Below are 18044 nucleotides of genomic sequence, written 5' to 3'. Positions count from 1 at the left end.
CAAGCAAGTTCTAGGAGACTAGGGGGTTCATGATTTTCTAAAAGAGAAAATATAGAAACAAAGGAAATACATAAGCTGTTGTGGTTCGTCGTACTTTCTCGAGGGAAATGTAAGTATTTAGACTATTTTGTGTAAGTCCTGTATAGGCTGTTGCTTCAGGACTTGAGTGTAGCAAGTGCCATGCTTATCAAGCTTGGTTGCCTTTCCAAGTAGATACCAGTTTGTTGCCTTGCATTGAATTTGTGGAAGAGACCTCTAGCATCCTTTGTTTGTGACATTAAATACAATTCTATGTTTGCCAAAACTCAACTTACAAGAAACATGATACATACATGCCTTGTGCCCTTGCCCTAACACTAGAAAACATTAGGGCTGCTGCACACAAAAACTATTCTTGGACATCCCCATTTTGAAAGGCATTTTTTACATCCATCTTGTAAGTAGAGCAGTGATAAGTGCAGCTAAGGATGCCAGTAAACTCTTAGATGTAATAGACTGTAGTGCCCTCCACTTATAGGTAGAATTAGAATGCAATTCCAATGAATGGATCACCTTATATCATTGGGCAGAATGTACTCTAGAGAATGCGTAAAGCTACACACAAGGATATGCAGCAACCGAAGGCTGCATACACTGCAATAAATCATAATTACAAAACCCTAGTCGATAGGTAAGGATGTGTGAGGGATCAGAGGTTTCATGAAGAATATAAGGTTTTGCGCCCCCCCCCCCCCCCCTTGCTGCGCCCGGCTTCTTCTCCCCTCCTGCCTGCCGAAAAGGAAAAGGAAAAGAAAAGCAGAAATGGCACACTATTCCCCAAATTAGAATGCATCTCTTGAAAGTATAGCTATGTTTGGGATAAACCATGACTTGGAGATTTCGAAGCCATCCAAGGCTTGTATGCATGTGCATTGCTTGAGCGGGTTGCTTGGGATAAACATGATGAGGCAAAAGTACGAGAGTCTACCAACATTTTTATGGGTGGCACATTTTGGCCTGATGCCATAGCTCTTACAAAAGCTTTGCGGCTTATAGATAAAGAGGGCTCTGCTCTTGGTCTCCTATATGAGTTCATGGATAGGATTAGCAAGAACTTGCAGTCAAACACCACACTGCAAGCAGACATACATGCCATTATGTGATGCTGTCAATTGTAGCATCCTTTAATTTTTAGTCATTAGAATCTAATATGTAAGGCATTTTGAAGTGGCATTCATATTTCTTAGGGTGCGTACACTCTTTATTGTAATGTACAAAGCTTGACTAGATTAAGGACATTTGGCAAACATGATGGGTGGTTTGTAAAGGGACCACTAATAATAACCTCATAATTCCACCAGTCACTAGAGGCAGCTCCTGGAGAGTGAGAGCAGATTTTGAGAATAGGTGAGAGGCTGCCCATGTAGAGGGGGTTGAAGAGGAGAGGAGGAAAGAGATGGTGGCTGCAAGAGATGAAGTTTTAGCAGTGTTTTAGAGGGCTCTAGATTTAATAAAAAGCCATTGGAAAGGGAGGGGATTTTAAATTTTCTAGACTTACATGCCATTTACTAGCATGATGGGGTTCAAAAAATACATAAGCAATATAATTGTGGTATGTACATTTTGGCGAGGGGCCTTGAAATTCCAAATTACAAGCTGTATATCTACAAAAGAAGGGTAAACAATACACAAAAATGTGACATTTTAAATTTAAGGGAGAGCCGCTTTGAAGTGTGTATGTTCTTTGGTACGTATTCAACATGCCACATCAAGGGTGAGTATCAAAACTCTTGATCTAAGGACAAGTAAAATTTGTAAATCCTCTTGCACTCCTTGGAAAAACATAACCTCTAATTACAAATAATTCTCCTAGGCTTGGAAATTGCTAAAAATTGTGATTATTTTCACAGTGGTTTACCAAGGTTGGTCTGATTTACCTATTGCTTGAATTGGCAAGTGGTGAGCATCCATCTAAGATCCCTGTGTTGAAAATGAACGTCCTCTTTAAAATTCTTATAGGTGTTACAAATCATAAACCCATAGGCTACAAAGGCATTACTATGCCACTGTTAGCCTTCTGGGTGTCCCTTGCACCCATAACTCCTTAACCTAGTGTTAAGTTAACCCTAGTTAATTGGTCAAAATCTTAATCACAACAACTCTTGGGACCTATAATGGTATGTAGAGTTATCGAGACTATGAATTTTTTAGAGGTCAATAGTATGCATATACAGAGTCACCGGAAACGTTTCTAGAGAGCAACCTAGAAATGGGCTCCAAGGTTTCATTTTCGAAATGTTTCATAATTCTGGGTTGTATTGTTTAAGAAATGTTACAAATAAAGTGCAATTTTAATAAGTATCTATCATTATGTCTTGAATTTTAATTTTAGTGTTTAAATGATCATGATACAGTCATGCAATGTGCATCATCCTAGAAGAAACACTGCATGATAGTGCAAATTGCATGATAATAAGGTGTTCCATCCAAGGTCTTTTCTTGTATTGCTAAACACCCATAGATATTAACACTTATAAAATGCACATGTTATTGACAAATGATACATGGAATGATCTAAAACTAAGTCACAAATAAAAACCTTTCTTTTTTCTGGTATATGCATTGTGTATCATGCTGTCTAAACATTTGTTAAGTTATAATGTAAATAGAATCTAGATATCAGAAATGGAGATAAATAATGAAAACCAGCAAACATAATTTAAAGGACTCAATAGACATAGCCATCGGCTGACAGTCAAAAGATAAAACATTCCAAATTTGGAATCGATTCAAAATCCAGCATTTGTAGTATGCCATCAATGATCATCAATGGAATGGTTCAAGTTTGAAGTTTGGAGTTGTTCTAATGGACTCCAGAGAATGTAAAATCCAAATACATCATAGAATAGATGAGCGTGGCAATTTGACTAGCTAGTAACTAATTGCTTTAGAATCTAGAATGCAACTACAGTCAAGGCACTCACTTGTCATGATGATCCTCTAGGCCCCAAGGCCTGGGTCGGAAGAGTCAAGCCTTATTTTGATTTCTCATCCTCTGCATCAATAGTGTCAGGAGTCAGGAGTCAGGACTACATCCTTGCACCGCGTCTCCTCCTCCTCGCTGGAGCTGGATTTGGACCTCTCAACCTGCAGGTCTACTGACACAATGGCTTGTGTCCTAGAGTGAAATTGATGAGTATGTGGCCTAGCTTGCAATTGCTCTTGATAGAGCATAGTGCAGATGTGTTCTTCCTGTGGATTATCATGAATGACATTACTCTTCTCCACATACTCCTTGTCAGGGTTGACCTACATACATGCATGAATGTAATCAAAACAAAATGATTGATAAGATCAACTAATCATGTGCGATTCATGATGCAATGAGTAAAATATATGTAAAAGAAGCTTTTAAGTTTTGAAAATTACCTATAAAGGTCTCTTCAAATTTTTGAATTACTTCAACATACACAGTTCAAGATGCAAACATCAACCTTTCCAATTGTGTTGTGGTTGATAGAGCATAGCATAAATGTGTTATTCTTCCTATTGAATATCATGAATGACATTACTCTTATCCACATACTCCTTATCAGGGATGACCTACATAAAGGCATGAATGTAATCAAAACGAAATGATTGATAAGATCAAGTAATCATGTGTCATTCATGATGCAATGGATAAACTGTATGTAAAAGAAGGTTTTAAGTTTTGAATATTACCTATAAAGATCTCTTCACATCTTTGAAGTACTTAAAATACACAGTTTAAGATGCAAACATCAACCTTTCCAATTGTGTTGTGGTTGATAGAGCATAGCATAGATTGCTCTTCTTCCTGTGGAATATCATGAATGACATTACTCTTATCCACATACTCTTATCCTGTGGAAGTGTTTGTGGAAGTGGACAACAAAACAAGTAAGTGTGATATCCAAGTAGAGATTAGAATAGGGGGGCTCCCAAAAGATTGGTACAAAGAGGAGGATACACATAGTGAAATATTGACAAAGATCAAATCAAGTTTGCCCAACATCGAATGGGTGAATGATGATGAGCAGGATGATGACGACTCCAGGCCAACTTCTATTTTACACTATAGAGGTCATGCAATCCTTACACAGAAGTCAAAAGATATGCGGATCAAGCTTCTTCAACAATCTTACAAGCTGAAGGGCACCAAAGTATGGATAGTCGAGAAGCTTACACAAACCCAACTCAAGATTAAGGCAACTGAATTAGCTAAAGTCAGGGCTGCCAGAAAGGATGGAAAATGGGGATAGCACTAATCAGAGAGTTTAAATCAAAACCAAAAGACTCTAAGTCTTAAACTGATGTATGGCTGTTTACTCTCCAGAATATCATGTAGGTACTCTAAATAATTGGGATTGCTTTTTGCACTCCTTGGGAGCTGCCATGTGCCCTCCCTAAAGCAGATGTACTAGAGGGTTTCTTGCTGTCCCATAGACCTTTTGGTCTCCAATGGACGTTAATAGACTTTCTTTCTTTCTTTCTTTCCTTGTTAGGGTTGACCTACATAAAGGCATGAATGTAATCAAAACAAAATGATTGATAAGATCAAGTAATCATGTGTCGTTCATGATGCAATGAGTAAAATGTATATAAAAGAAGCTTTAAGTTTTGAATATTACCTATTAAGGTCTCTTCAAATCTTTGAATTACTTCAACATACACAGTTCAAGATGCAAACATCAGCCTTTCCTATTGTGTTGTGGGATAATGTATTCCTCTACTTGTATGAAACATTGCCCATGTGCTCCAGTTTCTCTCAGAAGCTGCAGCTGTGTACACTTGTGAGAGAACTTGCCCCATACTTGTCCTCTCCATGTCCCATACTTCTTTTCTCCTTGTAGTGGACGTCTTGAATTTCAAGCTAGAGTCCGAAAGGCAAGTAGCTGATCCTCTAGCTCTGGCACGACTTGCGTGTTGTCAACCCTCACGATCTCCTGATAGGAGTGCTGTCCAGTAGTTCATTCCTCATCCACAAATTGTTCCTTGCATTCCCACAAAGGATGCAGCACATTAGCCATGGCATGGGTTGGCTTATGAAACCAATCCCATCATGTTTGCCAGAGTCCTTAATCTGGCCACGCCTGTTTACAACAAAGAAAACAAAGCCCCCAAGAAGTATCAGTGGCTGCTTTCAAAATGCCTTGTACATTAGATTCTAATGACTATAAATTAAAGGATGCTGGAATTTACGGCATCACATAATGACATACGTCTGCTTGCAGTTTGGTGTTCGACTGCAAGTTCTTGCCAGTCCTATCCTTGAACTCATATAGAAGACTAAGAGTAGAGCCCTCTTTATATGTGAGATGCAATACATAGAAGATGGGCCACAAAGCTTTTGTGAGAGCTATGGAATCAGGCCAAACTGCATTGCCCATAATAATTTTTGTAAACTCTCGTGCCTTTGCCTCATCATGTTTATCCCAAGCAACCTACTCACAAGAAACCACAGTGCGGAGGAGCAATAGACTTGAAACTATTAAATTGGAGCTTTTACTGGTAACAGTAAACTTTTGACTGTTAACAGTAAACAATACACCTCATACTATTAACAGAACAAACTTGGCTTACTTTGTACATGTCTGGTACATGTAATAAGTAACAGGTTTCAAAATTGAGCAATGGGAAGATGCCGCGTATCTCAGATGAGGCTTCGACTCATGTCACCATAGGGCACTTTTGGTGTGAAGAGAATACATTCAATTATTGCATTTTGGAGTTTGATGGCACTGCTCTATGTATCAAAGCACATTTGGGTTCTCATGGAGGCTTGGGGTTGAGGTATCCACGAATGCATCTCTTCTGTTGTGCAGAAGTAAGCTGTCCTAGATGATGTTTTCACATATGCCACTCACGTTTCTCCCAAGAGAAGTTGAAAGAGCACCTCCATCTTTGTGCATGATGTGGAGGAGGGTGGAATTGTGCATGCAATTTGACGTCGACCTCTTGGGCTTAAGAGCATGGCAAGCAGCCTTGAAGAAGGCAGCCCATAGAGAGATTTGCCAGACATTTATTAGATGCAATTTATATTCTCATCTTGCAAAACTCCTCAATGGGGGCGTATGATTAGGGTTGCACACGTTTGGGATGAATAAGAAGCCTTTCATCCGAGGCCTTGCACACTACAGACTTATGTGAGGAGGTGGATATCATAAACAGCGAGTTGCCATCCATATTGGGAGAAGTATGGCTGTAGTATTCTATTTGACGATTGGGATGACATCAAGAGGAGACATGTCAACACTACTCTTGTATCTTGCTGTACTTTCCTTTGGGCAATAGATGCTTCAGTTGCAGATACCAAGATAACTAGGGAGTTTATTTACCACATGAAGCATGCCACAATGTGGTGCAAGTTGTCACAAACAATGGCTCAAATTGCGAGGCAATGGGAAGAATGTGTTGGAAATATTATAATATATAAGGCAATGGCCAATGTTATAGTTAATTAGGAGGGTTAGGGCTCTTTTTCCTTCTAACCCCCTAACCACAGTTAGTGGTTGAGTTAGTAGTTAGTGAGTTTAAACTCACCTAGGCTCACCCTAGGATTTTAGGGTTTTATCGTGTTAATAGAGAATATGGATCATGCAAGGAATGGGGCTAGGGTCTGATGATACTACTAAGATGCTGAAGGGTGACCAAAGTAAGATCATTTGACTAAGATGCTGAATATTGATGAGTCATACCTGATAGTCAGCTTATATCTACAACTCTGAATTCTTTGCCAAAGACACATCTGATTTTCCATAAAATTATCTGAATTTGTTTATGAGGGTAGTAAAGTACCAGTTAACTTGAGGAACTTGTGGGGCTGTTGTTGCAGGAAGAACAGACAAGCAAAAATATGCATGTTAATGTGCATGGTGATGATCAAGCCTTGTTGGCTAAATGCAAAAACTCTAGTAGTCTTCTCCACCTTTCAGATGTTGGGGTGGAAGGTGTTCTATTTGTCTGCAATGCAGCATCCACACGTGCATCAACTAGGCTCTTGGCTCAGGTCATCCTGCCTCTAAGCATTCTCCGATCCCTCATTAAGACATAGACTAGTTATCCCAGAGGAGTCTTCTCTATGTGTTTCACTGGGACGTGTGCTACATAGAGAGCCTCGCCATGTCTTGGCAGTGCTTTTGCCAAGGCTAAGACTCTAGCACTGGCATATGCTAAGCTAGCAGTTCAAAAACCATGTCCCCATGAAGGTCTTTGCGATGCCTGGGTAATAATAATGAGGGTCTGACAAGAGGTTTGCAAGATTTTTCTGGTCATTTCAGCCACCCATAAAGAAGGTCAATGTCTATGGCCAATCAAAGAGCTTGGCCATTTGACTACTATGCGAGAAATGCTTCAATAGGGCTGCTAGGATAGCATTGCATTGCTGAGAAAAAGCAAGATCTAGCAGTCCATATGTCACAAGGCATTGCATTTTCGTTGCTAGTAGGGCTGAGGCAGCCCCCCTAGCAGGGCGTGGGAAGGCTATCTTAGAGGGTGGAGACGACATGCTGGGTGGGTCGACGGGTCGCTGTTGATTACTGGAGTCTTTGGAAAAGATTGGAGAAAGAAAGGAAAGAGAGGGAAGCTGGAATGACAGTTTCAGACTCAAATGCATCAGATGCAAACAAGGTAGTGCTTCAGCAAACCTTGTTACAGAAGATGGGCCTTTTTGGTTTGCATTTATGATGTCAGCTGTGGTGCCAACCATGAGGTTGCTAGTGTGGGTGATGCTTCAGATGTTGTATGGTACTTTGATAGTGGTGCTTCTAGGCACAATGCTTCCAAGGGGAGTTTAGTTTCAGATTTGCAGCATTTTCTTGTTGGCAAAAGTGTGTCTTCTACCAACAATTCTTCATATCTTGTGAAAGGAGAGTGGGAGGAATTTGCTGTTATCAGTTGATGGGACTGATCTATGCCTTCCAGATGTCTTGTATGTGCCAGGGATAAAGAAGAATTTACTTTTGTGTTCTCTTTTGGGAAAAGAGGCTTGGCTGTCCATTTTGAAGATGGTAAGTGCATTGTCAAGGACGGAGAAAAAGACTATCAAATAGTCAGTGCATTGTCAAGGATGGAGAAAAAGACTATCAAATAGTCACTACAACACTTTGAATTAGGGTTGTACCAGCTGGACAAACTTGACAACAATTTGTCTAATGTACATGTGGCAACAATGATTGTAGAAATGCAAAATGCAGAATTATGGCATGCAAGGCTTGGCCATATGAACTATGGCTTCATAAGCCTCAATCACCTCCTAAAGCATTTCAAAATGCCCAACTTGGTTCGTCAATCACCTAGAAAGCTCCTTACCATATTTAGCCAGTCACTAACGTTCCAAACCGCTTCCCATGCATTAATGAATGAAACCCCTTTGGGTCTTTTCCAATTCACTTAACTCATCTTTGCCCCTAGGCACTTTCCCCTAGGAACATGGCTAATGAATTAACCCATCTAATGTGCATGGGGCCTCGGAACCTTCTAGTCGTCTTGGACCCCGATCATCAAATACCATAGCAAGAAACTATTTACACTTACATATATTACCACTAGTCTCTCTAAGGACTTTTTGTCATCAACTCATTTGAGGTCATACTGCATTCTAACTGGAACGCAACATTCCTTTCCTCTTTAAGCATCAATGTTCTCGATGATGAAATCTTGGAATGCTCTCCGTATCTGGTAAATAGATTTCCAGGTAGCCTCAAGATAGAGGAAGACTATGCTAAGCAATCAACACCGTAGGTATCTTCATGTTTCAAACAATCATTTCTACCTGTCTAGGATTCTGGTTGGTTTGTGTTTTGCATTCTTCTGTAGTTTCTGTAACATAACAATTCTACTTGCGTGCTGCATTTTCCTCTAGTTTCTGTAACATAACAATTCTATAATCAATGAATCAGTTAGTTGCAAAAATCGTTTAACAAAGACACATGAGACTTTGGATGCACCTTGCAACCTTGTGCTAATTGCAACCAATAGGTAACCTTTCCTATTCTCTTTAGAATTAACCATGGCCCACAATATCGGGGTGATAACCTCACGCATTGTCTTGTAGCTAAGGATTTAGCGTGTGAAGGAATCTTGAGAAAATTTTTTGTCCTTTAAATTCTCTAAAAGATATTTTCTCATCAGCATATATCTTACCTCTATCTATAGCTGGGCGGATGTTTGACTTATCCAGTTTCAACATCCTCTGCGTTTGGATTATATATCGGCGGCACTAGTTATCTTTTGTGGGACTCCCACTATAGTTGGATTAGCTGGTCTAAACCTGCAGTTTAATTTGAAATGACTCATCTCTGTGGATGAATGCTTTCTATTGTTATAGGCAAGTTCTAGTAATGGCAACCCCATGTTCCAAGAACTTGCCTTAAGGAAACACATGCTCTCAGCATATCTTTCAAAGTTTGGTTGACCCTCTCTATCTAAACATATATTTCAGGATGATCCCCACTAATTCCCAATTTCGTCTTGAGTGCATTAAATTCCGCAGTCCAAAATTAAGGAGCCAATCTCGAATCCCTGTCTGATATTTAGAAACACGTTATTTAGAAACAAATCTTTACTTGTGAGGCACACACAGGCTCTCTAGTTGAAATGAAGTGAGACATCCCGGTAAGACAGTCAACCACAAGGATAGAAGCACATCTCCTTATGTCTGTGGAAGATCAACTATAAAGTCATGGAGGTTCTCTCCCATCCACTTGATGGAATTTCCAATGGCTGGAAAAGCATGAAGAAGTCACTAAAATTTAGGTGGTAATGATAGAAACCTAACAGTGTCATAGGGCTCTGGTGTAACGTGGATTCTGTTGGCAGATGGAAAATTCCATATTTTAAAGCTGTCCTTTATATTTGTATACTGAAATGTATTATATCACATTGTGGGTCTGAAAGCTGAATGCTGTGCCGAAACAGGTTCTGCAGAGAGTAATTGCAGGGATTGAGGGCCATGGGTTTACCTGTGAAGGATGGATAGAGTCTCCACTGAAAGGTGCTGATGGAAACATTGAATTTTTGGCATATTTCAAAAGAAACTATTCTGATTGCTCACATAGGGAAGGACAAGTAATGTTGGCTGATTGAGCAATATGTTGGTCCTGTGTTATATGACTCAGAAGTATCTTAAAGCAATTTCTTTTTTAAGGTATGGACTTCAAATTTATTTGGGCAGTAATGATCATGGATCGACGTGTGGTTGACTGGATTACTGGCTAGTTCGAAAGTTTCTGATTGTTCAGTATTTGCTTATTTCCATGGCTAGCAGATAAATTAGGTTAGATATGCATCATAAATGCCATTATTTTCCACAGAGGTTTATTGATAAGCTATCCAGCAGATCAAAAGCAGAGTTTCTCAGTTGGGCTGTGCAGTCAAATGTGAATTCGACAGTATACACAAGACAATCATTGCTTTGAAAATTGCAAACGGGAACAAAGTATAGATGCAAGAATGGCATTTGTGATTTTTGCCTGCTGGAACGATTCCCTTTCTTCTTAGGGATCTCAAAGTCTACTCATGAGACACTTGTGGTGGTAGCTCAACAATCTTATGCTTCACTGAGGCTTCCAACATTGGAGATGATAGAGAGTAACTTGCCACTTTTACTCGGGTTTTAGATTATGCAGCAGAGGCCACACAGAAGCGTGGATCATAACAGACTTCCAATTCATTGAATTGCTCACAGAGAAATCCATGTCCAGGTCATACAATGGGATCATATCTGTAAGTGGCCCCTGAAACAGAATGTTGACATTAGTGGGGATGGGAACGTGCTTGGAATGACATTTCTACGTGTGTGCAAATATTGTAAAGAAGGCAGATTGGACATTATCAAGGACTGTTCTGCATGGAGATGGCCCACCATCACTCTGCAATTTTAGTTTTCTTCTAACTCGTTGCACTTGAGGACCTGCAAAGAGTCCTGCCTATTTCTCTGCTTCTGCCTTTCTTCAGAAATAACTTTGGAAGACACGTTTCTGGAGTATTGTGATCCTCTAAAACATGATCGATGTAACAGCAGGTACGTTGCTACAAGAAATCATATTTCTGTCTCCAGAGATAGCTGGCTGCATACATTGGATAACGTTCCTATGGATCTTGTTAGGAAGTCTCATACAAATACGGTTGGCCCATTTGGTCTGGACCGCTAGTTTTAAAGGCCTGATTGATATGTTGCCTGTATCTCCAATTATTCGGGTTTATTGTAAGTTGAATCTGAGATAAGCTCAGACTGTGTCGGCATCTCTTCGATAACTCAGTTGGTTCCCATTGATCTCAAACCATGTGCTATATTGTGTGGCTCAATCTCTTGGCAAGTGAATTTTTTCTCCTAGCCACCATCTCTCTCAAATATTCTATAGTCACTCTTGCAGGTTCCTTGCAGTAATCAAAGTTTTGCTTTTTCGTCTCTTGCCTTACCTTTTTGCTTTTCACTCACTTGGCTTTCCTATCCCATGTGCTCATCAGTGCTCTTAGATGTGGCTTCCCATGCCCCTTGTAGTCTTTGCTCCTACTATGCCTTCACCATTACAAGTGGCTATGGCTCATCAGTATAACTCGAATTGACGGAATCCTCCAAAATATTTTTGAGGTCTTTTGAAGAAGGGTCATGCAAAATTAAGGATAGCAAGAGTGGAAATGTTCAACTCTCTATCAGGGTTGAAAGATGGATGCAAGGAGGATAAAATTTACATACACCACTAAGTTTGTTGCTTGAAACTCATTGTTCTTTCCATCTTTTTCAAAGAACCTCCCCATTTGCTCCTTCCAAACTTAGAGTGTGTTGTATGATTTCCTTTAGACATTGAATGTTGTAAGTTAGAGGAAGACCCTCAAAGATTTTAAGTTTTCTCCTTGGAATGATTTGAATGAGAGAGGAACTTAGATGACAGAATAAATGGAAAGAGTAGGAAAATGTGCTAAACTTCAAAACAATGAGAGTGGATCACATCACACTAAAATTTTTTACATTTTTTGAGGGACTTGAAAAGATCTCATAATAGAGATGGAATGGAGCTATCATGGCATGCAAACGGATCTAAAGCTTAAGAGGGACGAAGAGGAAAGTTTCCCACTAAATAGGGTTTGGAAGGGGAGAGAGTGGTATGCGACTTGAAGATTTGGGAGATCAAAGTGGCAAATATGGGAGATGGAATTGAGGGGGTAGTTGGACTAGATGATTTGGTTTCAAGAGAAATGATGCCATAACGACCCTAATTTAGCAAAGATGACAAAAAGGGGTAGATGGGCAAGATCCCCTTTGCCTCGGTCTTTGCTGCGGATAGGGAGAAGGGAGGAGGGCACTTCCTTTTTGTAGTTGGCAATGTGCCACCCTTGGACACATTTGTTCAATAGTTCAACAACTCTTCAACATGCCTACAGTAGACATATTCTTCAACCTTCAGAGGTGCAACCTCTATTGAATCTTGGTTTTGACTTTCAATCTGAAGTCTTGTCTTGCTCGAAGTTCCAAGCTCCTAGGTTTCTCTTAAGGCTTGGCCATACGTTCTAAGAAACTTTTTGTCATTGATTTCATTGCTCTCTATTACGAAGCATTCCATTGCCTTTCAAGTTTTGTTCCAAATATTCTCGGCAATGATCCATCACTCTTTGCATCATCCTTATTTTTGTGTGCAATTTCAGCATACACTAATGATGTCTTACCTTTTGTTATTCAGAGACATCTTTGACTCCAAATTTCAGAACCTACATACTAGCATTTTGGCAGACTCAGACTTAATTGCCATGTTAGACCCTTGAACTTCACGGATTTTAGGTCATAGACTCCAATGACACATAAGTACAGCCGAATCTTGACCCATGCTAGTGCATTTGGAGTCTACCCTCCACGATAGAGCTTTTGATCCTAGCTTCCACATCAGTCTCCCCTCCATCCCCTTTCCTTCCAATATTACCACCCCTCGACATTCACACATGCTAGCTCCACCATATTCTAAAAGGCTAGATTCTATCTTTTGAGCCCTTTTCAACATCTAGCACAACTCATGGCATTGGTTCTCTTCATACAATTTCTTTGCTATAAGATTGACTTTCACCTGCATATGGTGATGTTTCTACGAGTCCCTAGATTTATTGGAGTTTAATCCTTGCTACAAGAAATGTGCCTTTTTCTTTAACATATGAGCAACTCTTTGTCTCCTCTTCTTTTTTTGGTAGGTTCTTAGTACATAGCTTTGCACTTATCAAGATGGGTTTTGGTGAGAATTGGAGGACTATAATAGTGATTTTTAGCCTCTACAACGATCTTTATGCAAAGGCTTTCTTCTTGGCAATCTATGAATTGATCATATCACTAGCTTGGCCCTTCGAGCAATGTTTGCTAAAGTTAATGCTATTTGTATGTTAGGTGAAAACATGTCTCCAACTAGAGGGGGTGTGAGGAGTAAGAGAAGGGTGGACATTCACTTCTAAATTAATGTAGAGAATCGTCTAGATAGGGACAAATGCTCCTTCGGAAGTGAAAGTGATTTAATAAGTCTTTGAAATGGAGGGGAAAGAAATATGGATTTATGGCTAAGTGGGAAGACATATTTCATATATCCATTCTCCTCTTGCACTTCATTGTTTCATGGGATGACTAGCTTTATGAAATTTATGTGTGAAGGAAAGATCGGCTTACTAGAATATTGTCAAATGTTACACGCTTATAGAGTCCATACACATAAACACTCTTTGGATCATGAAAAAAAGATGCAACGATTAGAATGCTAGAGGCTTGGTATCAACATTGGGTATCATCTAGACAAGCTCACATTAGAAGGAAATATGATATACCAATCTACGAAAGAAGAATCATGGACTAGAATAAAAAGTTAAAAAGTCAAATGCTCACATGGGAGAGTGCTATAAAATTCCTTCACCTTGAGATGCAAAACACAACTTTGTGAGATTGACATTCTTTAAGAAAATTTGAGAAAAATGAAAGTCAATCCAATGGGTTCTTAATTGTGCAAGAAAAAATTAGCTTCAATAGGCTAAGAAAAGTGCTTGTTCAAATCACTAAGAGCTTGTAAAAGTATTTACATACTCTTGGCCATCCACAATGAAAGATCTGTTATGGGGGTAGTATTTATAAAAAGATGTTGGGGTACATTAAATAACATCGTACATTTAAATTAGTTAAATTAGATATATAAGTTAGTTTGTGATTTAGTAATATAATACGAAAACTAGGGAATGTAAACTTGAGCTCATAAAGAACAACAATTTCGTATTAGAGAGTGTTGCCAGCCATGGTAAACTTAAGTAATGGATGTCAAAAATTAGAAAGATTTGAGTTAAACATTACTGAATAGAGTTTTGGACCTTAAACTTCTCTTTGACCATAAAGTCGCTCAATCATTCATCCAAAATAAAATATTTTTTTAGGGGGAGTGGGGCAAGGGGAATCTTGACCATCTTCTACCCCTTTGTCGTCTTTGCTAAACTAGGGTAGATATGGGATCAATTTTCTTGAAACTAGATCATCTCATCCAACTACCACCTCAATTCCATATCCCACATTTCTCCCTTTCATCTTATGACTCCCTCCTCTCCCAAACCTTATTGAGTGTGAAGCTTTTCCTCTTTGTCCCTCTTAAGCTTAGATGGGGTTGCATGCCATGATGTCTCCATTTTCCACCATCTCCCTTATGAGCTCTCGTTTTTTAGTTTTTTTCTTTCAAAAGATTTAAAATTTATGTGCATGATGTGACCCCCTCTCATCTTTTTTGAGTTTGAATGTATTTCCTTCAAAAATTTTCCATTTGTTCTCTCAACTGTATTCCCCTCTCCATTTCAAATAATTCAAGTGAGAACTTGAAATCTTTGAGGAACTTCCTCTGACTTTTTTGTACATCAATGTATTGAGAGGAATTAAGATATAGCACACCTCAAGTTTGGAAGGAGCAATTGGGTGAGATTTTTTAAAAAGCAACTAGAAAGAAGGTTGATTTTCAAGCAGGTCAATGCAAATTTATCCGACTCCTTGCTATCCTTAATTTTGTATAAGATTTCTTTTCCAAAGTATCTCAAAAACTTTTAGGAAGGTTACGTTTATTTACAAGAATGTGTCATTAATAATGAGGTCCTACAATTCTTCAAAAGTAGATTTTGGTGAGGATAACAAGGCCTAGAGTTTTGATGATCCGATCTTTAATGAATCTTTGTTATAAAAATCACTTTTGTACAAATATGATATGTTGTTGTTTGGTAGAGATTGCTAAGCATTCCAAGCATATAGACCTTTGTTGGGTGGATCCGTACACAGCTCACAGTCGATGAAGTTCCAAGAATTTATCTTGATATTGCTCAACAAATAGCCCTCATTGTTTTGGTACAAGAAAATACATTTTCTTATTCGTTTTGAATTCAGGTGGAAAATACCTTTCTTATTCATTTTGAATTTGGATGGAAAATACCTTTCTACTGCAATCTTTTTGAATAGGATCCATGTGATCAACTCGATTATGCTTATTGCAATCTTTTTCCACCATAACTTGGCAAGGCCTTTAAGCTGTAGGATTGCCACTTTAGACTTTCCACTTCCATTATGCTTGCTACAATCTGGGCCATTAAGTTGTAGTATTACTTTAGCCTTTCCACCTTTATCAAATTACCATAGCACAAAATAATCCTCCAGTTCTTCTATCCAAGCTTCAATGTCTTCACCTGTCTTGTTGATCCCGTCAAAATTTGAATGTTATGTTGTATTGAAAACCTATTTTAATGCTACATCGGTGGGATCTTCTATGTTCTAGACATTCCTCCTTTGACCTCTGTTGTGAGGGTACTATCATAAATGCCCGATTCTTCCATCTTTGTATTTCTTGCCACATATCTCTCTCATATCGGGCTTTGAGCCTGAGAAGGGCTTCGAATCGATGTCTGCAGTCTAGTTCAAATCAGGAACCTGAACTTGATCCACATACTCATATTCTTACAGATTCTTCTTTGATTATCTTCCCATAATTCATTCGAATCTCCTCGATTAACTCTATTAGGATCCAATTGCCCTATGACCACATGATTTCTATGCGCCACTTTATTTAGTCGAGATCCAACATCAATATGCTTCTGATTTACATCCACATTCTCTTCTTGGAATGCCTTCATAGCCCATAATTTCCAATCAAGAAAATCCATCATGCACTTCATGCTTAGAACATCTTGATCTTCCATCTTCCCAATTCTACCTTCTTGGAATTCCAAAAAATAGAATTTCAAAATCTCTCTCACACAAGGAAAATTGAATTGAAATTCCAAAAAATGGAATTTCAAAATCTCTGTCTCCCACACAAGGAAAAATTGATTTGGAATTATATCTCTGACACAAATCCAAAATTGAATGTTTACCCTTTGTAAGATTTCAAAATGTGTCTCGAGAATGGTGTGTCTTTTAGACAACAAAACCACGCTTTGATACCACGTGAGGTGCCAAGTCATAGAAGTAGGGATTTCACAAATAGCAATCTAGAATTGGAGAAGAAGAATATCTTTATTCAAGAGAAATCCTTACAAAGAAACTCTTCTCGTAGGAAGAAAGATGTGCTGCCCCAACACCCCCGTGCTCTACCTCCAGTATCTCAATCTCAATCATAATTTTACTCTCAATCTAAATCTCAGTTGGAAGTAGGTATCTTAATCTCAATCTCAACCTAGATCTCGAACTCTATCCCTAGTCCTCAAGAATCTGGTTCTCCTTCAAAATCTGCCTTGAAATCTACATAACAAGAGCTATGGCAAAAATCAGTGTGTTCTTGATGATCTTGGCCTTCAGGAAAATCTATCTTCTTTGAGCCACAAACTTGCTTTTCCCAAAATCAGCCCCCCTCCTACCAAAAATAGATCACTAGAAAATCAGCCCTCTTCAGAGGCTTGTATCTCCCAAATGGTGCAGAATGTGGAAATAATCAATATTAAGAATTTGAACTATCTTTCAATTTCTTATCACTTCAGTCATCATCACTTTCTTGCAAAATCCACCATTTTGGGCCTCAAATCTGCATTTAAAAATCTTGCACATAAATTGGAGCACAAAAAGTAGGCTAGCATGCTTTTTTTAAATCTTCGGGTCACTATCTCTTCACCCAAATGATTGAATCATGAAAAATGCAAGGTATCAAAACTGTAGCCTGCCAAAAAGCCTACAACTATCTCATATAGACTTTTCCCAAAACAATTCATCTTTCCATACTTATTTCCCTCACAAAGATGGTCATATCAATTGTTTGACGCCAAAAGAAATTATAAAAATTGTGGAACATAATCATGGAAGAAACAATTGACTGCAATGAGCTAAGGCTTCACATTCCACTCTCTCTTCCCTCTATCCTCTAACATGGTATTAGACTTGTTCTTTATCCTTTGTAAAGAGAGTGTAAGCACTTGCTTTGTCAAGGCATAAGCCCTTTATTTTATCAAGTTATAAGACATATCCTTGAAACATGTGCATAATTTGTTAAACTCACTAGACCTCATATTCCTCTCCATTTTGCTTCAAGTTTGTTTAGATTCTACCCTATGGAGCTTGAAATATCGATTTTAGAGGTTGTGTATTTTTTATGAGTCACAGTGACATTTTGGAGAGAGAGAGAGAGAGAGAGAGAGAGAGAGAGAGGTATGGCCATTTGTATCTTTTCTTTTATTAATTTCCAAGCTATCTAAAGAAAGATGGTATGTCCAAAGTCGACTCAAGGATAGGATGATAGACACACAAAGTAATCCTAATGTAATTTCGTAATCATGTAAGAACTAGGACAAGGTAGAAAAGAAAACAATAGACTTAACATGACTTCAACATAGCCTACCCCTATGGGGCTTAGGATAAAAATGCTCAATAAGCAATATTCCGTCTCAAAACAAGCTATTTTGTATGCCATAATCCAACTTGTGTGGGTGTTAGAGAAGTTCTTAGAAAAAGTATGATCCAAGACATGTTAGAATAGTTGGATGCCAAAAATGAAACCTCTTAAATAAGATATTGGCAACAAGATGTTGTTGAATAGACAAGAGGCTTTACAAGACTAATGTATGTACAAGAA

The 18044-nt window shown here is 38.7% G+C and overlaps 1 protein-coding gene across 3 annotated transcripts in view; it reads left to right on the top strand.

Annotated features, from left to right (window-relative positions):
- Positions 1–11277, top strand: part of LOC147897391 (bacterial hemolysin-like protein) — a 61197-nt gene extending 49920 nt beyond the window's left edge. For 2 of the 3 annotated variants that reach the window (XM_087380322.1, XM_087380321.1), the window contains one exon: positions 9919–11277. In XM_087380322.1, coding sequence (XP_087236448.1) covers positions 9919–10086 — 168 coding nt within the window. In that variant the 3' untranslated portion in view covers positions 10087–11277. The remainder of the gene's footprint in view (positions 1–9918) is intronic. The other variant, XR_015541671.1, reaches the window with a different exon arrangement.
- The last annotated feature ends 6767 nt before the right edge of the window (positions 11278–18044 follow it).

The sequence above is a fragment of the Dipteris shenzhenensis genome, chromosome 10 (genome assembly GCF_047967505.1).
Source record: "Dipteris shenzhenensis isolate YYH24624 ecotype China chromosome 10, Dip_SZ_1.0, whole genome shotgun sequence".
NCBI lineage: Eukaryota > Viridiplantae > Streptophyta > Polypodiopsida > Gleicheniales > Dipteridaceae > Dipteris > Dipteris shenzhenensis.
This window is presented reverse-complemented; position numbering and strand designations above follow the sequence as displayed.